We start from the raw sequence: 26,079 nt of genomic DNA on the forward strand, positions 1-26,079 counted from the left end.
GTGCGCATCACACCTTCCTCTTGGGGTTCCCAACGGACGTGTCAACTACACGCATCACCAGGTCACCCCCGACCGGGCCTTTTACTCCTGGAATCTCTCTAGAATATCTAGAGTGTCCCACAGTTCTTTCTTGAGAACTTTGTCCTCACTCGTGCACACCTAGGATCAATTTCATGTCCAGTCACCCATTCGCAAATTGCTCCAGCATGCTTAGTCTGGGAAATATTTGGGGATGAGATTCCAGAAAATAAACTGCAACTAATTTCTATGAGTATCATGTTAATCCTTTGGAGCCCGGGGCCACTATGTCACACTCATCCCCCTTAGAAGATCGACATCTTTGCCGATCAACCCCAATCCAGCAACTTACTCTCTTGGCACACGTACGGGCGTCTAGTGCCAGCACATGTGCCACGAATGGCCACATGTCCGCGTCTCCAACTTGTAGGCACCGGTGTAACCGTGTGGGTTGGATCTAATACCAAATGTAACACCTTGTCCACCCCGACCGAGCATATTATCCCTGGCAGCTCTCTAACTTAGGATATCTGAACTGACCCAACAGATCAACATATATCTTTTCTGCGCCGCTAGGAGCGCTCCAGGATGTCACACATGGGGTCCCCTTAGTTAGGCGATATTCATTCCCACAATGGTCATTATTGGAATTTGTTGGATTTTCAGAAGCAGAAGTTCAATAATTAAACCCATGGAATTCAAGTATATATCCGCTGTCACACAGGTCTAGTTTCACTTGTTTGTGTATGTTAATAGTGTTCAGTGAAAGTTTCCATCTCGTTTATAGCTTGCACACAAGAAACCCTATTTCTTAAAGGAAACGAATTTAGATAGAGGTTATAAACCCTTACGCGTGACATTGTGTTGGTGGTATAACTCTTGAAAGGGGTTGAAGGCACGTGGAAGGAAGGTTTCCAATGTGTTCCATATGGGATTAAATAATAATTGATCACTTTGATCGTGTAGCCTCGAATGGGTGGGGCGTAGCTAAACTAACCTTGTCCTATGTCATATTGCTAGTGGAAAGGCAAGCCCCTAGTACTTTGGCTCTATACACTAGTAGAGATTAGCTTGTAGGAGTTATGTGATCTGTGGCGTGGCAAACTAAAAAATACACTACATCTAATGTTGGTGGTGAATCATATGTTGGCGCGTCACACAGAGTGATGCAACGCCACAATGTAGGACCCACATGCCAAACCGTCCACTAACTGGCCACGAAAAGAAGTAATAACCCGCACGTGGCCTTCGCCTCTTCCTCTTCATCCCCCGTACGGCCTCCATGCCCCCACACTCGCGCCGCCCCTCCCCCACTTGGCCTCCACGTCACTCTCCGCTACGCCACTATCCCCCACTCGTTGCCCGCCGCTGGTTCGCCGCTGATTCGAGGTGGCCCATCGCCAATTCGAGGTCGCCATTCCGCCGATTGCAGTGAGCCCTAAGCCTCCACTTTTTAATTTTTAGTTAAAATTTCTAGCTAGCGTGCCCCCTCTCGCACGCACGAGGAGTAGCCTACCATCCGCGCTGATATCCTCGATAGTATCTAGTCCGACCGATTTTATATCAGCTTATGCACACCGGTCTCTAGATGTACTACTAGATGTACTATTTATGTTTTAATTTGGAAAATGTTCGTATAGTGCAAATCTTCTAGTCTTAAATAATAAGTGCATTGTTAGTGTTTGAAATGTTTAGTTTTATTATCTTAATAGGATATGGTGTCGTCTTGTTATGTCTGCCATACTAGATGTGCATCGAGCTTGTCGACGGACGCATCCTTGGGTGTGTATCTTTTTGATGGTTTTGCAAATAAAGTGGTAAGTAACAAACTATTGTGCATGCACTTCCACACTTATTAGATGAAATGTATATTGTTCTTGCATTATCTAATGTTTGTTTATTTTTCTGATTTGTGCTTAGATTCTTACGTGGAATCGTAAGGTCACATTTCAATGACTTTCTTGGAGGGAGTGCGTCCTTCTAGACTCATGGAGACACATACAACATCAAAATAAAGAAAAAGTCGACAAGGACCCTTCCGCGTGGCCAAGGATGGAGGCAGTTCATTAGAGAGAAAGAATCTCACCGAAGGAGAGATGATACACTTCAACTTGATAGCTCAAGTGCCAAGGATTAACATTGTCTATCTCAACTTTGGTGGTAATGAGGATAATGATGATGATGTCGCTTGGCAGCTACCCTGTTCGCTCAAAGATGCAACCTTACCGATCCCTAGCAATACCATCTTTTGTAAATTCTACCGCCACTCAATGCCTGCACCGGGGTGCCATTTGAGACCCGATCGTCAAGCATGAGTGTCAACGAAACACTTTGGTATGTTTCTTTCAATTTGTATGTTTTCTTCCTTTTTGTTGTTGTGTGCATGCATAAATATCTTGTGGTGGAAGCTCTCGTTTTACATTGCTTTTTTCTGCTGGCATACTAGAAATTACCACAATAGTGGGTACCTTGGCATCCTTACTAAAGGCGTAGTTGGAGTACGTGTTGGAGCAACCGGTGCCATCACCAACATTGGTTACCAAATGGAGCAAGATGGCCGCGTGATGTTCCTTATCGAGGGATGGAGGGACTTCATCAGTAGCTTACATCTAAAGACGATTGGAAAAGCTCTGCTATTGACTACTAGACCAATAGCGCGCATGAAACTCAATGTGGTGTTTGTCATTGATTTCATCAACAATTATTAGTTGTTCACGTGGCGGCCATATAATAAAGTAATAATCTATTCATGCTATAAATGGTGAACTATGTTATAAGTGCTCTATGCATGTGAACTTAGTTGAGATTTGGATGTATGGGTGGTGACGTCATATATGTTAAGGCCTCTGTATGTGAACTATGTTGAGATTTTTAAATTGCATTTTGCTTTCAATTTCAATATTAGCAACATAATTATTTTAGTCAAGATAATTACAGTAACATCGTGGCTTACTAACTCACACTACACTAGAGCATTTGGTACATGTGGCCTGTTTCTGGTACGTGGAGACTGTGTAGTCCATTGAAAATAACAATCCAACTTGTAAGCTATAGAGAACCAACGTGAGGTTGGTTTGTTAGGATGGTGGTTGTACCTCCAGCCCTCTAGAGTTCAAACCTTGGGTTTGACTTCTGTACGTCTCATAACGGCGGAGTATTCTTTTAGTGGGAGGCGAGCGTTCCCGTCAACAGATGAGCGCTTGTAGTGACTTCATCAATTTCAAGATCCGATCCGCTGGCTTCGGTCTTCCGAAGAAGGTGGTCATAGGGGTAAATGTATGAGCGTGTATGTAAACATCTGCATTTGTATTGTGTTTTCTCAGAAAAAAAAACTTGTAAGCTATATGATGACAGGCGGCTCGGCCTTCAGCGGCGCGTGATACTCGTGTCCGTTACTTCCGTTTTTTTTTGCAGAGTTGCTTCAATGAAAGGGATTTTCCCCAACCTTTGCTATGGACAGAAGATAATGCATGATTTATTAGCCGAAAAAAGCACCTTCACACAAACGAAAGAGCATCAGATGATTATTGATCTTCCTAGAGGCCTCTAATCAGTACGTCGTCCACCGACAGATCTGATTTCCCACGAATAATTGACGATGATTATGGACTGAATAATATATCCTGGAGATACGGTGTGAAAATATGTGCCGCTCTAGTTTAGTGGATGCTGCATCTCCACGTCAGTAGTATATTGAACAGATCTTTTTTTGGAAGTAGCAGCAGCAATTTTGTTGCCCATAAAAGGAGTACACACTGATAATCGATTACTAGTCCCTTTTCTCAACAACCGTTGACCATTCACTTGTATATATAGACGTCGGGCAGAACGATCCATACCCAGGGCAACCGAGCAAAGAGAGAGAGAGAGAGAGAGAGAGAGAGAGAGAGAGAGAGAGTAGCACACAGAGAGCTAGGAGAGCAAAACAATGGCGGGTGAAGGAGATCTGAAGCTGCTGGGCTTGCTGGTGAGCCCATTCGTGGTCCGCGTCCGCATGGCGCTGCACATGAAGGGCGTGAGCTACGAGTACATCGAGCAGGACGTCATCGACAAGGGCGAGCTCCTCCTCAAGTACAACCCCGTGTACAAGAAGGTGCCCGTGCTCATCCACAACGGCGTGCCGCTCTGCGAGTCCCAGATCATCGTGCAGTACATCGACGAGGTCTGGCCTGGAACCAACGGCTCCTCCATCCTCCCCTCCGACCCCTATGACCGCGCCACCGCTCGCTTCTGGGCCGCCTACGTCGACGACAAGGTGCGTGCGTTTATTTTCTCACGCTTTTTCTCCTCCACTTTGCGGATTCCATTTGATCTGCCGGAGTTATGGTTTTCTCACGCTCCAGAGAGTCATGGTTACTCTTCTTGCCATGCAGTTGTTCCCTGCCTGGCTAGGCATTCTCAAGGCGAAGACTCAGGAAGAAAGGGCAGAGAAGGTGAAAGAAACGCTTGCCGTGGTCGAGCTGCTGGAGGTGGCCTTGGCCCAATGCTCCAACGGGAAGCCTTTCTTCGCCGGCGACTCCATCGGGTTCCTCGACCTTGTGGTTGGATGCAACTTGTTATGGTTCGAGGCGCTGCGCAGGTTATTCGGCGTGACATTCGTTGCCGCCGGCAAGACTCCTCTCCTGGCCGCCTGGGCGGAGCGTTTCGGAGGTACCGAGGCGGCGAGGGAGGTTGTGCCGGACGCGGACAAGGCGGTGGAGTTCGCCAAGAAGCTCATGGCTAGTTTATGCTCCGCTCCGGTTGCCAATGCCAGCTAACATGATTCGGTTGTACTCTTTTCATCGTTGAATTACGTGGCAAATCAGATATGTACTTCAGAACATGTTCTTCGTGTAATAAAAGATGGATATGTCAACATTTTGTACTACAGTAGAAGGAACCACGAGGTCGACTGAAAATGCTTAATATATAATTCGGGCCTCCTTGCCTTAAATAATATAGTGCGCATTAGTTTGTACGAAAGTAAAACTCCACTAATTTTGACAAAGTTTACTGAGAAATTATAGATATCTCCAATATCAAATGTATACTATTACTATATGACATAAGAATGCTTACCATATGTTTGAATTTTAAAAGCATATAGTCTTCTTATATCATATAGTAAGCATTCAAGTTGATAAACAAGGTTTGGACATATTCAAACCAGACAAATCATGTATCTACCCCTAACCCTAAACTTCGGTCGATTTTATGAAAGTCAAGCATGAAGAGAAGTGGTTTTTGGTTTCAAACATGGAAATTTCAAAAACCCTCCCAAGAGTTACATTTTGGAGTGACTTAAGAATGATAGATGCTTAATTTTTCATATTCATGTTTTAAACTTGTTTAAATCATGGTCAAACCTAGGATTTGACCAAGATTCAAATGGGCATAAAATAAAAAAAAACAGAAAATAAAAAACCAAAGTACATAGTCTTCTTTTGTCATGTAGTAAGTATTCAATTTGATAAACAAGGTCTAGACATATTCAAACTAGACAAACCATGTATCTACCCCCTAACCCCTAAAATCTGTCTTATGAAGTCTACCATGAAGAGAAGTGGTTTTGGGTTTCAAACATGGAAATTTCAAACACCCTCCCAAAAACTTCATTGTAGAGTGACTAAGAAGATACAAGGTTCTCTTTTCATTTTCATGTTTTAAACTTGTTTAAATCTTGACCAAACCTAGGATTTGACAAGTTGAACCCATCTGCTGAAATCTCAGCGTTTTGGAGTTTTGGACACTGTTCATGGTAGCTTTTCGTCCAATAAAATCTTCACGCGTCGATGTTTTTTACTCCACATTAGCGATGCCTGGCTTTGGTCAAAGAGATGATGTACCGCACGTTTCCACGTTGACATGTTGGTCGGCCAAACGCCGTTTGCCTCTATCTCTCCCCTCGTGAATTCTCCCTCCCGTAAGGTCTAGCGTCAAGAGGCAGTGGGACAGGCCGACCTGCTTGGGCGGCAGGGAACGGCGGCCGGCGTTGAGCTCAACCAGAGCTTGCCCGGGGAAAGCTGCTGGCGAGATGCAGCTGGCGTGGTCGCCGACGTCCGCGTCCAGCGGCGACCGCCGAAGAAGTCAGGCGCGGTGCTGCCGCGCCGCGGCAGATTCTTCCTCTTTGCCCCTTCCTCTTGAACCTCGCTGCTATTCCTTCTTGGCGGCCGCGGCATCCGGCGTTCAGGAGCTCATGGTTGTCAGCAGGGACAACGAGGGTGGGTGCCTGGGGGGAGACACCGTTCCCTGCCGCTGCTACCCTGGGCATCGCTGGATGATATTAGCGAAGCAGTCATAATCGTAGGCGAGGAGGACGACCTGCGGAGCCATGTCTTCTGGCTGCGCCAATGATGCGCAGCGCGACGGAGGCGCTTCAGAAGTGTACTGGTGAGAGCCGCCCAGAGCTCCACCGCATTGCCCGAGATCTCAGCCGCTGCCGTTGATACGAGCACGCCCTTGAGGTATGTCTGTGTTTGGCTGATTCAACTTTGGTTTGGTTTGTTCCTATGTCAAATGAGAATTCCAACTTTCTTCCTCTGAAATCGCCTACTGCAGAATTTCATGGAGAGGACAAAAAACTGAATTCAGTCCTGCTTTGCTGTAGGAATCGGAGCATGTTTTCGACTTGCAAAGAGAATGACTGAACGTTTCTAGGTGCACGTTAGGCATAGTTTCAGTCTTCCAATTAAATTTCAAGCGTGGATTGCTAGGAATCTACACGATTCTTGTGTTTCTAGGTGCACGTCACTCTCCGCTACGCCACTATCCCCCACTCGTTGCCCGCCGCTGGTTCGCCGCTGATTCGAGGTGGCCCATCGCCAATTCGAGGTCGCCATTCCGCCGATTGCAGTGAGCCCTAAGCCTCCACTTTTTAATTTTTAGTTAAAATTTCTAGCTAGCGTGCCCCCCCCCTCTCGCACGCACGAGGAGTAGCCTACCATCCGCGCTGATATCCTCGATAGTATCTAGTCCGACTGATTTTATATCAGTTATGCACACCGGTCTCTAGATGTACTACTAGATGTACTATTTATGTTTTAATTTGGAAAATGTTCGTATAGTGCAAATCTTCTAGTCTTAAATAATAAGTGCATTGTTAGTGTTTGAAATGTTTAGTTTTATTATCTTAATAGGATATGGTGTCGTCTTGTTATGTCTGCCATACTAGATGTGCATCGAGCTTGTCGACGGACGCATCCTTGGGTGTGTATCTTTTTGATGGTTTTGCAAATAAAGTGGTAAGTAACAAACTATTGTGCATGCACTTCCACACTTATTAGATGAAATGTATATTGTTCTTGCATTATCTAATGTTTGTTTATTTTTCTGATTTGTGCTTAGATTCTTACGTGGAATCGTAAGGTCACATTTCAATGACTTTCTTGGAGGGAGTGCGTCCTTCTAGACTCATGGAGACACATACAACATCAAAATAAAGAAAAAGTCGACAAGGACCCTTCCGCGTGGCCAAGGATGGAGGCAGTTCATTAGAGAGAAAGAATCTCACTGAAGGAGAGATGATACACTTCAACTTGATAGCTCAAGTGCCAAGGATTAACATTGTCTATCTCAACTTTGGTGGTAATGAGGATAATGATGATGATGTCGCTTGGCAGCTACCCTGTTCGCTCAAAGATGCAACCTTACCGATCCCTAGCAATACCATCTTTTGTAAATTCTACCGCCACTCAATGCCTGCACCGGGGTGCCATTTGAGACCCGACTGTCAAGCATGAGTGTCAACAGAAACACTTTGGTATGTTTCTTTCAATTTGTATGTTTTCTTCCTTTTTGTTGTTGTGTGCATGCATAAATATCTTGTGGTGGAAGCTCTCGTTTTACATTGCTTTTTTCTGCTGGCATACTAGAAATTACCACAATAGTGGGTACCTTGGCATCCTTACTAAAGGCGTAGTTGGAGTACGTGTTGGAGCAACCGGTGCCATCACCAACATTGGTTACCAAATGGAGCAAGATGGCCGCGTGATGTTCCTTATCGAGGGATGGAGGGACTTCATCAGTAGCTTACATCTAAAGACGATTGGAAAAGCTCTGCTATTGACTACTAGACCAATAGCGCGCATGAAACTCAATGTGGTGTTTGTCATTGATTTCATCAACAATTATTAGTTGTTCACGTGGCGGCCATATAATAAAGTAATAATCTATTCATGCTATAAATGGTGAACTATGTTATAAGTGCTCTATGCATGTGAACTTAGTTGAGATTTGGATGTATGGGTGGTGACGTCATATATGTTAAGGCCTCTGTATGTGAACTATGTTGAGATTTTTAAATTGCATTTTGCTTTCAATTTCAATATTAGCAACATAATTATTTTAGTCAAGATAATTACAGTAACATCGTGGCTTACTAACTCACACTACACTAGAGCATTTGGTACATGTGGCCTGTTTCTGGTACGTGGAGACTGTGTAGTCCATTGAAAATAACAATCCAACTTGTAAGCTATAGAGAACCAACGTGAGGTTGGTTTGTTAGGATGGTGGTTGTACCTCCAGCCCTCTAGAGTTCAAACCTTGGGTTTGACTTCTGTACGTCTCATAACGGCGGAGTATTCTTTTAGTGGGAGGCGAGCGTTCCCGTCAACAGCGAGGCGCTTGTGGTGACTTCATCAATTTCAAGATCCGATCCGCTGGTTCAGTCTTCCGAAGAAGGTGGTCATAGGGGTAAATGTATGAGCGTGTATGTAAACATCTGCATTTGTATTGTGTTTTCTCAGAAAAAAAAACTTGTAAGCTATATGATGACAGGCGGCTCGGCCTTCAGCGGCGCGTGATACTCGTGTCCGTTACTTCCGTTTTTTTTTTTTGCAGAGTTGCTTCAATGAAAGGGATTTTCCCCAACCTTTGCTATGGACAGAAGATAATGCATGATTTATTAGCCGAAAAAAGCACCTTCACACAAACGAAAGAGCATCAGATGATTATTGATCTTCCTAGAGGCCTCTAATCAGTACGTCGTCCACCGACAGATCTGATTTCCCACGAATAATTGACGATGATTATGGACTGAATAATATATCCTGGAGATACGGTGTGAAAATATGTGCCGCTCTAGTTTAGTGGATGCTGCATCTCCACGTCAGTAGTATATTGAACAGATCTTTTTTTGGAAGTAGCAGCAGCAATTTTGTTGCCCATAAAAGGAGTACACACTGATAATCGATTACTAGTCCCTTTTCTCAACAACCGTTGACCATTCACTTGTATATATAGACGTCGGGCAGAACGATCCATACCCAGGGCAACCGAGCAAAGAGAGAGAGAGAGAGAGAGAGAGAGAGAGAGAGAGAGAGAGTAGCACACAGAGAGCTAGGAGAGCAAAACAATGGCGGGTGAAGGAGATCTGAAGCTGCTGGGCTTGCTGGTGAGCCCATTCGTGGTCCGCGTCCGCATGGCGCTGCACATGAAGGGCGTGAGCTACGAGTACATCGAGCAGGACGTCATCGACAAGGGCGAGCTCCTCCTCAAGTACAACCCCGTGTACAAGAAGGTGCCCGTGCTCATCCACAACGGCGTGCCGCTCTGCGAGTCCCAGATCATCGTGCAGTACATCGACGAGGTCTGGCCTGGAACCAACGGCTCCTCCATCCTCCCCTCCGACCCCTATGACCGCGCCACCGCTCGCTTCTGGGCCGCCTACGTCGACGACAAGGTGCGTGCGTTTATTTTCTCACGCTTTTTCTCCTCCACTTTGCGGATTCCATTTGATCTGCCGGAGTTATGGTTTTCTCACGCTCCAGAGAGTCATGGTTACTCTTCTTGCCATGCAGTTGTTCCCTGCCTGGCTAGGCATTCTCAAGGCGAAGACTCAGGAAGAAAGGGCAGAGAAGGTGAAAGAAACGCTTGCCGTGGTCGAGCTGCTGGAGGTGGCCTTGGCCCAATGCTCCAACGGGAAGCCTTTCTTCGCCGGCGACTCCATCGGGTTCCTCGACCTTGTGGTTGGATGCAACTTGTTATGGTTCGAGGCGCTGCGCAGGTTATTCGGCGTGACATTCGTTGCCGCCGGCAAGACTCCTCTCCTGGCCGCCTGGGCGGAGCGTTTCGGAGGTACCGAGGCGGCGAGGGAGGTTGTGCCGGACGCGGACAAGGCGGTGGAGTTCGCCAAGAAGCTCATGGCTAGTTTATGCTCCGCTCCGGTTGCCAATGCCAGCTAACATGATTCGGTTGTACTCTTTTCATCGTTGAATTACGTGGCAAATCAGATATGTACTTCAGAACATGTTCTTCGTGTAATAAAAGATGGATATGTCAACATTTTGTACTACAGTAGAAGGAACCACGAGGTCGACTGAAAATGCTTAATATATAATTCAGGCCTCCTTGCCTTAAATAATATAGTGCGCATTAGTTTGTACGAAAGTAAAACTCCACTAATTTTGACAAAGTTTACTGAGAAATTATAGATATCTCCAATATCAAATGTATACTATTACTATATGACATAAGAATGCTTACCATATGTTTGAATTTTAAAAGCATATAGTCTTCTTATATCATATAGTAAGCATTCAAGTTGATAAACAAGGTTTGGACATATTCAAACCAGACAAATCATGTATCTACCCCTAACCCTAAACTCGGTCGATTTTATGAAAGTCAAGCATGAAGAGAAGTGGTTTTTGGTTTCAAACATGGAAATTTCAAAAACCCTCCCAAGAGTTACATTTTGGAGTGACTTAAGAATGATAGATGCTTAATTTTTCATATTCATGTTTTAAACTTGTTTAAATCATGGTCAAACCTAGGATTTGACCAAGATTCAAATGGGCATAAAATAAAAAAAAACAGAAAATAAAAAACCAAAGTACATAGTCTTCTTTTGTCATGTAGTAAGTATTCAATTTGATAAACAAGGTCTAGACATATTCAAACTAGACAAACCATGTATCTACCCCCTAACCCCTAAAATCTGTCTTATGAAGTCTACCATGAAGAGAAGTGGTTTTGGGTTTCAAACATGGAAATTTCAAACACCCTCCCAAAAACTTCATTGTAGAGTGACTAAGAAGATACAAGGTTCTCTTTTCATTTTCATGTTTTAAACTTGTTTAAATCTTGACCAAACCTAGGATTTGACAAGTTGAACCCATCTGCTGAAATCTCAGCGTTTTGGAGTTTTGGACACTGTTCATGGTAGCTTTTCGTCCAATAAAATCTTCACGCGTCGATGTTTTTTACTCCACATTAGCGATGCCTGGCTTTGGTCAAAGAGATGATGTACCGCACGTTTCCACGTTGACATGTTGGTCGGCCAAACGCCGTTTGCCTCTATCTCTCCCCTCGTGAATTCTCCCTCCTGTAAGGTCTAGCGTCAAGAGGCAGTGGGACAGGCCGACCTGCTTGGGCGGCAGGGAACGGCGGCCGGCGTTGAGCTCAACCAGAGCTTGCCCGGGGAAAGCTGCTGGCGAGATGCAGCTGGCGTGGTCGCCGACGTCCGCGTCCAGCGGCGGCCGCCGAAGAAGTCAGGCGCGGTGCTGCCGCGCCGCGGCAGATTCTTCCTCTTTGCCCCTTCCTCTTGAACCTCGCTGCTATTCCTTCTTGGCGGCCGCGGCATCCGGCGTTCAGGAGCTCATGGTTGTCAGCAGGGACAACGAGGGTGGGTGCCTGGGGGGAGACACCGTTCCCTGCCGCTGCTACCCTGGGCATCGCTGGATGATATTAGCGAAGCAGTCATAATCGTAGGCGAGGAGGACGACCTGCGGAGCCGTGTCTTCTGGCTGCGCCAATGATGCGCAGCGCGACGGAGGCGCTTCAGAAGTGTACTGGTGAGAGCCGCCCAGAGCTCCACCGCATTGCCCGAGATCTCAGCCGCTGCCGTTGATACGAGCACGCCCTTGAGGTATGTCTGTGTTTGGCTGATTCAACTTTGGTTTGGTTTGTTCCTATGTCAAATGAGAATTCCAACTTTCTTCCTCTGAAATCGCCTACTGCAGAATTTCATGGAGAGGACAAAAAACTGAATTCAGTCCTGCTTTGCTGTAGGAATCGGAGCATGTTTTCGACTTGCAAAGAGAATGACTGAACGTTTCTAGGTGCACGTTAGGCATAGTTTCAGTCTTCCAATTAAATTTCAAGCGTGGATTGCTAGGAATCTACACGATTCTTGTGTTTCTAGGTGCACGTGATAGTTTCAGTCTTGCACAGAGAATGGCTGAAAGTTTTTTCCTTCTACAGCTGTGATTCACTCTTTTTTGTTTCAGGTTTCTGAAATTTCTCAGAGTGACCATCTTTGCTGACCCTTATAACTCGTGGCATTTGTTATGCTGTGCAGCAGCTTCTGTTATAGTTCATCTACACTCGGTTAATTGAAAGGATGATTGAATGCAGATTCAGGTGTGCTATTTGTTTTCTGTCTGTCTGATGAAGTATTATTGTGATACATGTAATATGCCTCTATGCTGGACAGTTTAGATGCTCTGCTGCCTCCGTTTAAGACTTAAAATAACAGAGATGCTGCAACACACAGGATTTCTAGCTCTGCAGAATTGTTTACTCAAAGGAACTCAACCGTGTTTGTACACATGCAGGATAATCCTTGATTTGATCCATAAGGTCTTCTACCGACCGAATACAAGAGTATCGATGGCCTACAGGTCCGGATACAAGGATTTAGGTAGCTCTTTCTCTTTTTTTGTTGTCTCTTTACATACTCTCTTTCATTAGTATATATATATTTGCGTAGTACACTGTTTACCTTTTAGAGAAGATTTATAGATAACACAAACGCTCAATGGAAAGAGATTTCCTTTTGGTGGCCGACAGATTGTTTGTGTTATCAATGTGTTATTATTTTCCTTCCGGTTAGAAGGAAAAAAATCTTATATGACTCTTTGTTTGACAGCTTTGAGAAAGGGAGAAGATTTATAGATAATACAAACGCTCAATGGAAAGAGATTTCCTTTCGGTGGCCGACAGATTGTTTGTGTTGTCAATGTATTATTATTTTCCTTCCGGTTAGAAGGAAAAAATCTTACATGACTCTTTGTTTGACAGCTTTGAGACAGGAATAAGAGCTCTATTTCCTGCAACTTTTTGGTTGTCGGTGCGTACCTGTTCTTATGCATCTATTAGATAAATGGATTTTATCATAGATGCATAACTGATCAAGCAACCTAGCCAAAGAAGTTCACCATTTAGGTCCATGTTTCATTTAGGGACTCTACATTCTTCACTGGTTTTATTTGAATTAATCCCTGCTAATTGGTGTGATTTTGCATGAACATGGTAAATTTATTATAAGTTGTGCTTTAGTTGTACTGGAGTTTTGCGTGTACAACAAACATGTAAGATGATCAGTTTGATGATGCATATACTTGGCTAATTTTGATTTCCATTGACTGCATAGAATTGTTAGGTTTGGACTTATTGGTAAACATGTATTGCAATTTTTTCTTTTCAAGCGGGTCTCTGATTACCGCCCGATCTAATGTTCTTTTGAACTTTCTCTGTAAAATATTGATGCATGTAGAAAAAAGTAAAATGCTACACTAATTTTCATCAATACAATATTTTATAATTTTACTTTTTCTGGTTCTGAATTTGCCTCATCCCCTATACTCGAGAATGCGTACATGGATTTCTATCGGATCTTATCAGTGTGTACTGCTTACGATGCAGTGTGCATTCCTTTTCTTATCTATTTGCATCATCATAAGGATCATTGTACTGTTGTCTTGCAGATGTGGGATCGTAGGTCGATTCGAGGATAACGGGCAGGCCGTAGCGGAATTTACTCAACCGCCAATTACGGATCAATTCAACAACAGTCTGAGGCAGATCAGATTGCAGCCATTGTCTGTTAAGCTCCCGAGTGGACGCACTGTAGGGGAGCTACCAAGCCTGGCATTGAAGCATCAAGACTCGAGAGTCGCGAATAAGGACACAAATACCATCTATATTTTGCGTTGTGCACTAAAGCCGCGTCAGTTATTGCACAAACTGACAGGGCGCGACAAGCCATGCTACAGAGGTAGAGAGAGCTTCAGAGCTTGAGAGAGAGAGAGAGAGAGAGAATTGAGAATTGTTCAAGAACATGAATAGAGAGAATTCAGAAGCAGTTGCTGCACTAGCCAAGAAAAGGTACATCCCAACATTAGTTCCATACTGATGACAGTAGAACTACCAATTCACTTTCCATTCACTCTCTGCAGTGGAAACAATGAGCATAGAAAGCCATTACGAATTGTTCCCGCCTAAGTAGGTCATTGGACGCTGCCAGGTCAAATTTTAGAATGAACTTCAGGTAAATAAAAGCAGTTTCCCAACAAGCATAAAAACACTAATTCTGGAATTTCCTCCATGCGTGAAACACCAATATCTCATCTCCAGCAACAGATCAAGCTAACCTGAAAGAAACAAAAAAAAAGTGTTCCAACTAAGTAAACTAGCATAATTGCTTCTTCGATATAGCTATTTGGTGGCCACCTGCCATAGGAAATGCTATAGTACTGCATCCATTGCTTATGTTGGACAATTCCCAATATAATTAGCTCTATTGCAAATTATTAGCACCAGCTAACCATCTTCGCACTTGTGTGTAGATGTATGTGCAGTGTCTCTATTTGTAACATAGATTATTATTTACGGGTGCGGCGTGTCGCCGCGCCGTAAACTTCCTAGTACTATATTAAAACATATTTATGATGAATCAAAATATCAAATGGCATTGATTTGATACTCTAGATGTTAATGTTTTTTGGTACAAAATTAATCAAAGTTCACACGGTTTGACTTAGACGGGTGTGTCTATGTCTAAGTTCACTGAGATTTTCTTAAGTCTCAGTCACCTCAGAAAAGTGCAACTGCAGTTTGAAGAAAAGTGCAACTCGGTCCAGTTGCACATTTCTGGCAGAAAAGTGCAATTGCACTTTTTTAACAGAAAAGTGCAACTCAAGCACTTTTTTGTAAGTGACTTAGAGCATCTCCAGCCGCGTCCCCCAAAGCGTCTCCCAAAGGGATTTGGGGCGCGCCGGGCCAAAAATGCGTTCCAGCCGCGTCCCCCAAAGCCCATTTTTGTCCGGCGCGCCCCCATACGGTGTCCGGCGCCCGAGCCCGTCCCCGTCCCACGAGGGACGCACCGGGCACGCCGGACACAACGAAAGCGAGGCGAACCGACGCGGGCCCGACGCGTCGCCGGCTCGGAAGCTCAGCCCCCGCCTACGTAGCGACGGTGCGATTGTCGGGAAGCGGAACCGTCGCATTGGCAACCGCGTCGACGACGCGGCAACCGCCGGAATGGAGTCGGGACTCCTTGGAAGAGCAACCGCTGGTCTTTTCGACTTCTGCGCCGCCGATCATCCGCGCTCAATAAGACCCGTACGTCGGCGCTATTGGATCTTCACCGGCCGCATCCGACACCTCCAACGACGATGAGCTACATCTCCGAGCTTCCGCCCGACACCTCCAACGAGGGAAAGCCTGCTGGATGGCGCCATTGGTGGGAGAAAGCTCCGACGCCCAGCAGCGACGACGATTCCCTCCCGCCACTTGACAGCGCGGAGGAATGGCTGGGCGTGGAGGAGGACGCGGAGGAAGAAGGGTCATCGGAGGAGGCGGCGGTGGCCGTGCGAAGGCGGAGGCGGACGCGAAGGCCAATACCGCCAAGGCCAAGGCGCGGCCCGCGAGCACCGGCGACAACGAGGAGGACTCCGACGCGTCGGCCGACACCGCCTCTTCGGAAGAGGTGACGAGCAGGGAAGCGCCACCGTGACGACGACGACGAGGCGGGGCCATCATCGAAGAAGAAGTAGTAGTTTAAAATAATTTGTATGTAATTTAATTATGTTTTTTCGAAGTTTTATATATATTTTGTTTATGTTGAACCGATTTGAATATTAGTAAAGAGTTTTATTCTATCTATTTAAATTCTTTTTAATGTTTGGGAGCAGCGTTTGGGGGACGCGACTGGGGAGCGACGTCCCCCAAAGGCGGCACGAACAAAACACGTCCCCCAAACGCTCAATCCGGCGCGGTTTGGGGGACGCGACTAGAGATGGTCTTAGACTTAAGAAAATCTCAGACTGAGACATAGCAAAACCGAAAAAATTATACTAGGCACTGTATTTTGGCATAGAGGGAGTGTGTCTATGTCGCCTCGTGGAATAAAGGTGGACTAACTCGCTAGTGTACACCTCGATTCCAGACTGCGTCACTGGTGACGCACTCAGGTACGTAAACATCAAGAACGAGACGCCGAGGTGTCTATCTCTTGCACAATAGTAGATAAGAGCTAGGAAGAAACAGATCGAGAACGAAAGAATGGCACGCGAAGGAGGCCTGAAGCTGCTCGGCTTGACGGTGAGCCCGTTCGTGCTCCGTGTGCGCATGGCGCTGCAGCTGAAAGGCCTCGGCTACGAGTACATCGAGCAGGACCTGTTCACCAAGGGCGAGCTCCTCCTCGTGTCCAACCCGGTGCACAAGAAGGTCCCGGTGCTCATCCATGACGGCAAGCCCGTCTGTGAGTCGCTGGCCATCGTGCACTACGTCGACGAGGTCTGGGCAGCCACGGGCCCCTCGATCCTCCCAGCCGACCCCTACGAGCGCGCCGATGCTCGCTTCTGGGCCGCCTACGCCGACAGCAAGGTGTTTTTCATATGTGTTTTGCCCCCCAACTTCTTTTCTTCTATGGTAGACTGGTAATTCAGTCTAACCCGGTGGCAAACTCGTGGTGTTCTATCTGCAGCTCTTGCCTGCTTGGGTAGGCATCATGTGGGCGCCGACGGAGGAGGAGAGGGCGGAGAAGGTCGAGGACACGCTCACCGCCATCGGCCACCTGGAGGAGGCGTTCGGCAAGTGCTCGAACGGGAAGGCTTTTTTCGCCGGCGACTCCGTCGGGTACCTCGACCTCGTGCTCGGCTCACAGTTGTTCTGGTTCGAGGCGCTGCAGAAGATGTTCGGCGTGGTGGTCATTGAAGAGGGCAAGGCTCCGCTCTTGGCCGCGTGGGTGAAGCGGTTTGGACAAACTGATACAGCGAAGGAGGTGGTGCCAGATGTTGACACAGCGGTGCAGTACCTGAAGAAGCTTCAGTCTCACCGACCAGGTTCTACAGTTGCCCAGTTGTTGTCGTGACAAAAGTTCTATGCCAAAGTGCGTAACCAGGGCTATCAGCAAGATTGCAACCATTCAGTATTTCATCTAAAAAACAATCCTGTCTAAGCTAGTTAAATTCATGTATTTGTTCATTTGGGAGCACCAGCTATTAATTTGCTGAAGATGTAGGACACTGAACCCCCGTCGGTGATGATATATGACACTGAACTCCAGTCCTGAAGACATGGCAATATTTTTTGCTTCCATCACATTTCAGACCATTGCCTGGACTGCAACTCAATTTCATAGCGGTGATACTTAGGCGTAACCAGCATCCAGCAATGATGGCACTTGCGGGAGATTTTGGGCTCTAAGCGATCACAGACTCACAGTGACAGCGATGGCGAAGACACACGGAATAAAAACATTATCAGAATTCAGAAAGCCAAACTAGCTGAGATCACAAGGAGATTGGAGGGAGCCAGACAGGACCGCAGTTCAGATATGTGCAGGTCTATTCGTCATGGGTATAACCTCGTTACCTACACCTTGAGAGTGATCTTGGTTTAATTGTGCATGGTAATTAAAACATTTTGTTTTGTGTACCATGTACCACAACAACATGATCCATTTTGTTGCGCTCCTTCCAGATGTTCCACCAAGTGAGTTGAAGGAGTGCTGTCCAGTTCTTCTGATTGGGCTTCGGATGCATTCTTTGGGTGGTTATTGGTTAACAGCCAGGACTCGAGTGATTCAGTATCAGGAGTCGGTGCAAGCTGGGAGGGCAGCTGGGCGGAGGTTGGCAAGAACCTCTAACAATTGAAGAATGTTGCAGGGAATGGGGGTCTCAATACAACAGAAGGGACTGGAGACAATGACATTAACAACGATAAGGAAGCAATGCATAACTCTGAAGATATAGTCAGTTTACTTGATGATGATATGTTCATGATGAACCATCTAATTCTCAGTCAATGAGTTTTGGCACAAAACTGGGGAATTCAGTCCCAATGTCTCACAGGGTGTTATAACAAACTGTTTTGGAAGAGGAAAATTAACTTGGAGATGAACAGGACACAAAGAGAATCAATAAAAGTTCCATGAATCTCACAAGAGAAATAATCCGGAAAAAAGGGAAAGGTACTTCTGAAAACATGCCTACTGTGCTTAATTCGTGTAATTCTACTTTGATGGACCTTGCAAATTTAGTTGGGGAAGATATTGGACCTTCTTTTGATATGATTGAGACAAACTTAGATTTAATTAGAGAGCAATAAAATGCCAGAGTTAATAGTCTTTTAGCAAAAGAAAAAAAAAACTACTGCAGACCAATCCTGAACAGGAGATCTTAAAAACGAGGATTAAAGTATCTTCTTCAAAATTTGTTGCCTCTTACTAGAGAGCAACTAGAGGATGTGGACAATAGTAAGATGAAATATATTTCAGTTTGTGGGATCAAGTATGGTTGCTGGTTTAAGTACTGTGATACTTTCAAGAGATTTCTTGCAGTTAAAACCCAATTCGATTAGGTGACTCATATAATTTCTAGCCGGTAATAGGCCCCTCTCTGAACAATATCCCGCGTTATATAGCATTGTTCGTCGCAAAAGTGATACCATTGCATTAGTAATGGCAACCTCACCCCCGACTGTGACGTTTAGAAGGGATTTAATCGGTCCGAGACTTCGTGCATGGAATGCCTTACTGTTACGTTTGGAATCCCACGGTATGATTGCTGCACCCCCATGGGGCTCTCACAGGCGTTTGGATTTTGGGCCGTCCGATCGAGCTGACGTGGCGCGATCTCAGCCGGCCGTTCCGTTCCGGGCGCGAGGCCCTCGCGCGAACCCACATTTTATCCATGGGTCGTGTAAAAGCCCGCCCGGCCAGACCACTCGCGTGCTGAGACAAAACTGGAGACCCAAACCAAACCCTACCCATTCGCTCCACATCCTCCAATCCCCTCGCGTGATGTCCTCCCCAATCCCCTCGTCTCTCTCTCCTCTCTCCCACCCTGCTCCGCCGCCATCCACCCTCCTCCACCACCGTTCGGCTCTCCGTGCGCGTCTCTCCCGGTCACGGTGCGAGACATCGATTAGGCAGGTAGCCCATTCTCGACTCGGCCACCACCGCCGCTCCCAACCGCCGCCGCCGGCCGACGAGGAGAGGCCAGGATGTTCTTCCACATCGTCCTGGAGCGGAACATGCAGCTGCACCCGCGCCACTTCGGCCCGCACCTCCGCGACAAGCTGGTCGCCAAGCTCATGAAGGACGTCGAGGGCACCTGCAGGTAGGGTTTCCGTCAACCCCCTCCTCCGCCCGCCCGCCCCCTCCTCCAGCTCGCCGAGCCCTAGAGCCAGGGGCGCTGAATCTCATTGGCTGTACTGCAGCGGGCGGCACGGGTTCGTGGTGGCGATCACGGGGGTGGAGGAGGTCGGGAAGGGGCTCATCCGGGAGGGCACGGGCTTCGTCACCTTCCCCGTCAAGTACCAGTGCGTCGTCTTCCGGCCCTTCAAGGGCGAGATCCTCGAGGCTGTCGTCACCATGGTCAACAAGGTGGGCTTTTACTCGACTGCTGTATTGTGGCCTTCTTATCCGCAGGCGTGATGTGCTCTGCAGTGCCCGGTTTACTGAACTTCGATTGCTTGGTTCTGCAGATGGGGTTCTTCGCAGAGGCTGGGCCTATTCAGATCTTCGTGTCAAATCATGTGAGTGGCTTCTGTGCTTTTAATTGGAGCTGCTTTGTCAAACTGGTGGAGCAAATCGATAAACTTCAGAATTCTCTATGTGGTCAATTATTCAGTACAAGCTCTTACAAGTTCTTGTTTACCTTTCACATTCTGGCTCACTGGGTGTGTTTTCTGCTTTTGTATGCAGCTGATTCCTGATGATATGGAGTTCCAATCTGGTGATGTGCCAAACTACACAACTTCTGATGGATCGGTATGCTTATTTTTGTACAAGTGGTTCCTATTATTCTTCTCGTTTGCACGTGCAGTTCTTACTTTGCTTTTGCTTTGGCATCTTTAGCCTGCTCTGCTGAGGAACATATTGTTTTGCCGAAGCTTTTCAAGTGGTTTGTGAAGCTCCTATGGTTACTTACATGCACATCATGAACAAATACATGTGTGATGGTCAGTACTCATTTGAAAAAAAACAATGGTAGTTGTGTTTCCATGGTCTGGTAATAATGTAGACTGAAGCTGCTCAGTTTTTTCAGTACTCCGATATTTTTATTGCCCAAAACCAAACTACTCACTCTGATCCATAGTTGTCAGTGATTTAGTATAACTTTATTCTAAAAATCTAAATGAGCGACAACTAATATCAATCGAAGGGAGTATAAGACTCAGTATGTAGTTATGTACTATGTAGCTTAGATCCAGGAAAAGTGCAATACTATGTATTTGTTCTGTAATCTTTTAAATGTTGTGTTTCGAAATCTATTGATAGAGGTGACTTTGCGCTTGCAAAATTACCGAAATCTAATGACCGATCATCTTCCTGGGTAATCAAATAATTTGTTGTATTTCTTGTGCATGTCACATTGTGTTCTTTGTACTATATTGCCCTGTCCCAGGTGGTAGGAACACATTGTTTTGATTGGTGTGACTTCATGATAATGCATTTTACTTCCACCGTTTGATTTTTTCCCGCATGTTGCATAGTAATGCAATTTCATTCATATGTGATTATCAATTCACTGCTTTCATTCCCATAGTTTTATACTGTTGTTTCCTCTGTTTGCTCTTTTGTATATTTCTCATGTTGATTTTTTCTTACGCAACTAATCTGATCCAAGAACTATGTATTATTTAATTTCGTTTGTGAATGCTACCTCTATATATGCTTGCTGATGTCTCTTCTTTGGAAATTAGTGCCTCTGAATCCACGATGGGAGTTGAGTCAAAACCAGATGAAGCTTGGGTGAAGAGAACAAGAAAAGATGATGGCTCCATGGTTTTGTACAGGATGCCAAAAATGTTAGGGATTCATCCGTCCAGACTGCAGTAAACCCTGTTCCAGGAGTTACCTGTTGTGAACCTGAATGGGTCCTCTTTATATACATAGCTATTGTTTTTATCGAGGTGGTACATAGCTGTTGTTATCTCCGAAGCATCTATAAGTACATCTTTCAGTATATTTTCCTATTTTTGATTCATGTATGTATTGCATTTCTCTTATGTACCATCTGCTGCTCCGCACATGACACCAAATTGTTACTGACGTATTTAATATCGAATTTGTCCCTAAAAACATCAAGGTCTACTGAATTTTGACTGTATATTTATTCCTCAATGTGTTATCACTCCCACTGTCTAATATGTTAGTGCATAAGATTTAGAAGGAAGGCCTCACAATGATATTTTCAGAAAATAAATATTTTGTTGTCTTATTGATTTGTTTGATTAAATGCGGATGCCTATAATATTCATTTTTAAAAACCTACAATGGTTGGACATTTATTCATCGTTGTTATACAAATTTTAAAATTGGTATGAATTTAACGGGATCGTGCGCCAAGGCGCACCCCTAATCTAGTCCATTCAGTTGTCCGAGGGACATGATGAATTTCGTTGGAGCTTACACCCTAATGGGAAATTTTCTGTAAGTTCTTTATACAATGCTATTATCCAACCGGAAATACCAGTTGATAAAAACAAGAAGGTTTGGAAGATGAAAATACCACTCAAAGTTAAGATTTTTGCCTGGTATTTACGTCGAGGAGTAATCCTAACCAAAGATAATCTTGCGAAACGGAATTGGCATGGGAGTACGCATTGTGTTTTTTGTTAACACAACGATACAATTAAACACTTGTTCTTCCAATGCCGCTTTGCTAGGTCTATATGGTCATGCATCCAAGTAGCTTCTGATCTGTATCCTTCGACTAGTGTCGCCAATATCTTTGGTAATTGGCTTCATGGTATAGATCACATATTTAGAACGTTTATTAGGGTGGGGACGCTTGCCATTATATGGTCGCTATGGCTGTGTAGAAATGACAAAGTTTTTAATGACAAGAATTGTTCTTTCCTGCAGGTTATCTACAGAGGTACTGCTACTCTCCGTTCATGGTCTGCACTGCAGAAGGTGGAGAACCGTGACCTGTTTACGGAGGTTTGTACACGGTTGAAGGACACGGCGAGGGATACTTTTTTCCTACATGGGTGGCAGCATAATCTACGGATTGGGCCTCCGCCTTCTCCTTAGGCGATTTACATTGGCTCAAGTCAGATTTGTATTTTGCCTTTTTTAGTACTCCGGATTACTGAGACCTTTTAAACGGTTGTGTGCATAGCTAAGAGGTCGGGTGTAATTGGTTCAAAGAGTAATAAAGCGCCCATTATAAAAAAAATTCTAGCCCGTTTCTTTTTTTGCTAAAGAGAATATATTAATATCAAAAGATATCAATTACACCCAGCCTCTGCAACAACGCACCACCCTAATGGCACTACGGATGCACACAACCAAAAAATAGAAAAAAAAAACTAAGAAACAAAAGTCCCGCTATAGTCGGGCCTAACAACAACAATACATCCACCACCAAGACAACACCTCCAAAAGCAATGCCTCCAAGAAGGGAACGGTGCTCTAACACCGTCATCGTCTGATCAAAGATCTTAGGTTTTCACCCTGAAGATAGTCCCCGCTCTCAAAACAATGCCTCTAATAAGGTCATTTGCCAGGCACAACTAGTTAAGGCTAGACCTTGGGTTTTCACCCTGAAAGGTAGGACTCTGGACTTCCCACTTTCATACCGCTGATGTGAAGCCCGGAACATCAAGCAAGTCCCTCAACAGCGCGGAGACTTGAACCTCCCTTAGCTAGTCTTCCCATCCGACCTTCATGATATTCTCTTCTTCTGACTTTCATCATGGATCCATAGTCACTTGACACAGAAAAAGAGCTTCGCGCCGCTCCCTCCAAAACCAAATGATCAGGAATAAAAGCATAGGCGCGCGCGACCGAATACCACCCGATCCAGCAAACTACAAGCAAAAGATGCGTTGTACCATTCACCGGTGGAGCCTTCCGAAACTCAACACTCCGGCTAGGTCTTCATCTTCGCAGAAGAAGAACCCTAGGACCACCACCTTCAAACCCGAAGTAGACGAACAGGCCCCCACGCCGCCATCCGCTGACCAACGATGACCAAGGAGAATTCAGTGGACGGCGGAAGCCGCAACCACACCATCCTCACCCCGCACATCGCCGCCCCCTTCCTCGCGCCGCTAGCAGAAGCCGGCGATGGATCTTGGCGGGCCCAAGATGCAAAAACCGCCGCCACCACCATCCATCGCCGGAGGCCGTGGAGGAGGAGCCGGCGCCGCACATCCAGGGACGCCGCCCTAGACACGGAGCACGCCGAAGCCGGCCGCCGGTCGGCTCCTCCAACAACCCCGCGGGCACTTTGGCGCTGGGCCCGCCGCCACCGTGGCCAGCGCCGACGGCTGCGGCCGAGGGAGAGAAACGGAGGGAGGGGCGGCGAAAGGAGGGAGATCGGCCCCCCAGCGGCGCCCTGGGGAGCGCCACGGGAGGGGAGGGGTTATGTGCTCTAGCCCGTTTCTGGCTTAGCCTAGTGTGCCGTGGTGTATGAGTAATTTACTCTAAGCACTGGTTTCTGTACATGTGGTCTAGTTGGGCCTAAATTGCGGCGCCATTATATATGTTTTCTTAGGGACATAATGACATACATTCCTCCAAATTAAGTGATAATAAATAAATATTGTCACTCATATTTGTCTTGTCGGCTTCAACAAGAGAAATACGAACTGAGATTATATCACTACAATGATCTGTTCTACAGCAATTGAGCCTGTACTGCGACCGTGTGATCTCTTGATCTCCGGACCTTGCAAGACCCATGGTTAAACCGTGAGACACCTTCAGTTAAGTTGCGTTGCTGTCATACTTGGTTCTCTACACAGGCCAGGACACTCAAATTAAGCTGTAACAGATGAACATGTCACCAGCCACACCACCAACATGATGTTAATTTGATTTTAGCAGCCTCTACCACACCCACACATACCTCTACCACGAGTTTCTAAATTACGCCAACATATATATACATCTTACACCTCAACTACGATGAGCTTATGCAGAGATACAAAGCTAACAAAAATAGCAGCAAAGCAACTTAAATAGCATCGAACACCAGACGAGGAAGGAGGAGGCAAATCAAGAAGCAGAGCGGGCATCACATCATGAAGGCCATGGAGTTAAGCCTGGAGAGGCGGCTCCACATGTCCTCTTCCCGGGAGGTGATCACCAGCCTCGGCGCGGTCATGCTCCGGTACAGCTCCTGGAGCTTGGTGAGGAGGAGGACGATGCGCCGGCACGGGACCAAGACGAGGGTCAGCGGGATGACCCAGATGCCCAGCTCAACCACCAGCATAGTCGTCGTAGTTCTTTGCCGGCCTCTGCAGAAAAAGAATGTCTGGAGCTAGTGGAGTGTGCTTTGCTCTTCACCCGCCGGTGGCTAAAGCTCTCCCTGTTCTTTATATATGGTGGAGCTAGGTTACAGTGGAGGGCACGCCATCCGAGCGGCCTTGATTTCTTGATATGATATTTGCACCATCTACTGTAACATGTGCTTTGTACTCGCTCTATGAGGTAAGGCTAAGCCTGTGGGGTTTTCCTCTCCACTCCACTTGATGGTGATTGATGAGTGATCTGAAATTAACTAGCGCATTTAGGGTCATAAACTGCCCTGTCTTTTCACTGCTTTGGGTAGTCTGGGATAAGCAACCTCTTGAACCAGTGCCTTCAGTGTCTACCACTTGGAAGGTTTGTAGGAGGATGCCTGTGTAAGGAAGCAAACCCCAAAAGTAGCAAGTAATTTGGTGCAGTCTGCTTTGTGCTTTATTGACAACCTTCATTTTTCCCCCATTTTGTAGAAACACTTAGAGAGGGACGCGAGCAAGAAGATTTGGTGTGCTTTTACTTAAAAGAGAAGAAAATCAGATCAGAAAGGCACTGATAAGTTGCAGATAGATCCAATCATCTGTACCAATCAGTGGACACACGGGACCATTTCCAGGAAGAAACAATAGATTGTGTCTTTTTAACTCCTACAGCAATACCCTTTGGCCACCTAATTCTATCCTAAGTGTTGTTACCACTTACCACGTGACCTTCCAACAGAAACAAGAGGATAGCTCCAGAGAGAAGAACAATCAAGCATGTAACCAAGTTGCTAGCAGGAACAGGAACACCAAATTGTTTAATTAAGTACTAAGTGCGATGCGGTAGGTCTCCCTTTCTAGATGCCCTTTACCCAAAAGCCAAATCTGGAACCGCACCACCCGACGATTCCGTCACTGTTCGCCATTCTTGGATTTGTGTCAGGCTCAATGATACACAGCTTGCAGATACAGAAATACAGAAATAATGCACATATACGATCGTGCAACAGTGTAACTGAAGCGGCCTACGGTTTTGGTTACACATCATAGCGAGAGGAATCGAAAAATCATCAACGGTACGGGCTCTCCTACCGAAGAGGTAAGATATCGTAAGCCCTTTTTGGTGCCTTGTGCTGCTGGACTCGAACACTTCATGTCGATCCGGATGCAGCGGGCATGTGGCCTGCGGTTACAGATGGAATCCGGCAAGATCGCGTGACATTGCCAGCTGATTTGTCACTGCTCCATTCTGCCTGATCCGTAACACGACGGAGGTGTGGGATCCAATATATTATTGGCCTGCTACGAATTGAGGAATTTAACAGGGGACGGTTCAATTCCCACTCTTGTGTAGTTGTGCTCCGAATGGACAATAGTATGCAAGGACCAATCATGCATGCTAGGTTCGTCTCCTCAGGGTACATTACATTTCATGATATTGTCTCCTCAGGTTACATTACATTTCATGCATGATATTTTGATGTTGCGACTCGACGTTTTCTTTCAAATGGATATAGCCATGTTGATGGTGTCAGCCATGTCGGTCGACTAGTGAGCGGCGAATGACCAGTGCATCAGGCGCAAGCCTAATCAGAAGATTAGACCAGACCG

The 26,079-nt window shown here is 45.9% G+C and overlaps 4 protein-coding genes and 1 long non-coding RNA gene across 9 annotated transcripts; all 5 read left to right on the top strand.

Moving 5' to 3' along the window:
- The first annotated feature begins 3,896 nt into the window (after positions 1-3,896).
- Positions 3,897-4,887, top strand: LOC124708882 (probable glutathione S-transferase GSTU6). Its single transcript, XM_047240519.1, has 2 exons — positions 3,897-4,273; positions 4,392-4,887. Exons 1-2 carry the CDS (start codon positions 3,947-3,949, stop codon positions 4,773-4,775), a joined length of 711 nt encoding a protein of 236 aa, XP_047096475.1. The 5' UTR covers positions 3,897-3,946; the 3' UTR covers positions 4,776-4,887.
- A 1,458-nt stretch (positions 4,888-6,345) lies between these two features.
- LOC124706037 lies at positions 6,346-14,216 on the top strand. Of its 5 annotated transcripts, none has more exons than XR_007004239.1 (6): positions 6,346-6,461; positions 6,556-6,737; positions 12,143-12,360; positions 12,555-12,640; positions 12,869-13,069; positions 13,707-14,216. It is a non-coding gene; the product is annotated as an uncharacterized LOC124706037 (long non-coding RNA). The 5 variants fall into 5 exon arrangements; XR_007004240.1 differs by lacking the exons at positions 6,346-6,461; positions 6,556-6,737 and adding an exon at positions 11,482-11,866 and having other exon boundaries at positions 11,961-12,360; positions 13,707-14,106; positions 14,178-14,216; XR_007004242.1 differs by lacking the exons at positions 6,346-6,461; positions 6,556-6,737 and adding exons at positions 11,482-11,866; positions 11,961-12,059 and having other exon boundaries at positions 12,299-12,360.
- On the top strand, positions 9,303-10,293 carry LOC124706036 (probable glutathione S-transferase GSTU6). The gene is made up of 2 exons (XM_047237702.1): positions 9,303-9,679; positions 9,798-10,293. The coding sequence occupies exons 1-2, from the start codon at positions 9,353-9,355 to the stop codon at positions 10,179-10,181; spliced, it is 711 nt and encodes a 236-aa protein (XP_047093658.1). The 5' UTR covers positions 9,303-9,352; the 3' UTR covers positions 10,182-10,293.
- Positions 14,217-16,116: 1,900 nt separating the features above from the next.
- On the top strand, positions 16,117-17,325 carry LOC124706038 (probable glutathione S-transferase GSTU6). Its single transcript, XM_047237704.1, has 3 exons — positions 16,117-16,608; positions 16,709-17,113; positions 17,246-17,325. The coding sequence occupies exons 1-2, from the start codon at positions 16,285-16,287 to the stop codon at positions 17,093-17,095; spliced, it is 711 nt and encodes a 236-aa protein (XP_047093660.1). The 5' UTR covers positions 16,117-16,284; the 3' UTR covers positions 17,096-17,113; positions 17,246-17,325.
- A 1,843-nt stretch (positions 17,326-19,168) lies between these two features.
- On the top strand, positions 19,169-21,218 carry LOC124706039 (DNA-directed RNA polymerase II subunit RPB7-like). Its single transcript, XM_047237705.1, has 5 exons — positions 19,169-19,346; positions 19,447-19,612; positions 19,714-19,764; positions 19,934-19,999; positions 20,935-21,218. The coding sequence occupies exons 1-5, from the start codon at positions 19,231-19,233 to the stop codon at positions 20,941-20,943; spliced, it is 408 nt and encodes a 135-aa protein (XP_047093661.1). The 5' UTR covers positions 19,169-19,230; the 3' UTR covers positions 20,944-21,218.
- Positions 21,219-26,079: the final 4,861 nt, after the last annotated feature.

Source organism: Lolium rigidum, chromosome 4 (genome assembly GCF_022539505.1).
Source record: "Lolium rigidum isolate FL_2022 chromosome 4, APGP_CSIRO_Lrig_0.1, whole genome shotgun sequence".
Classification (NCBI taxonomy): Eukaryota; Viridiplantae; Streptophyta; class Magnoliopsida; order Poales; family Poaceae; genus Lolium; species Lolium rigidum.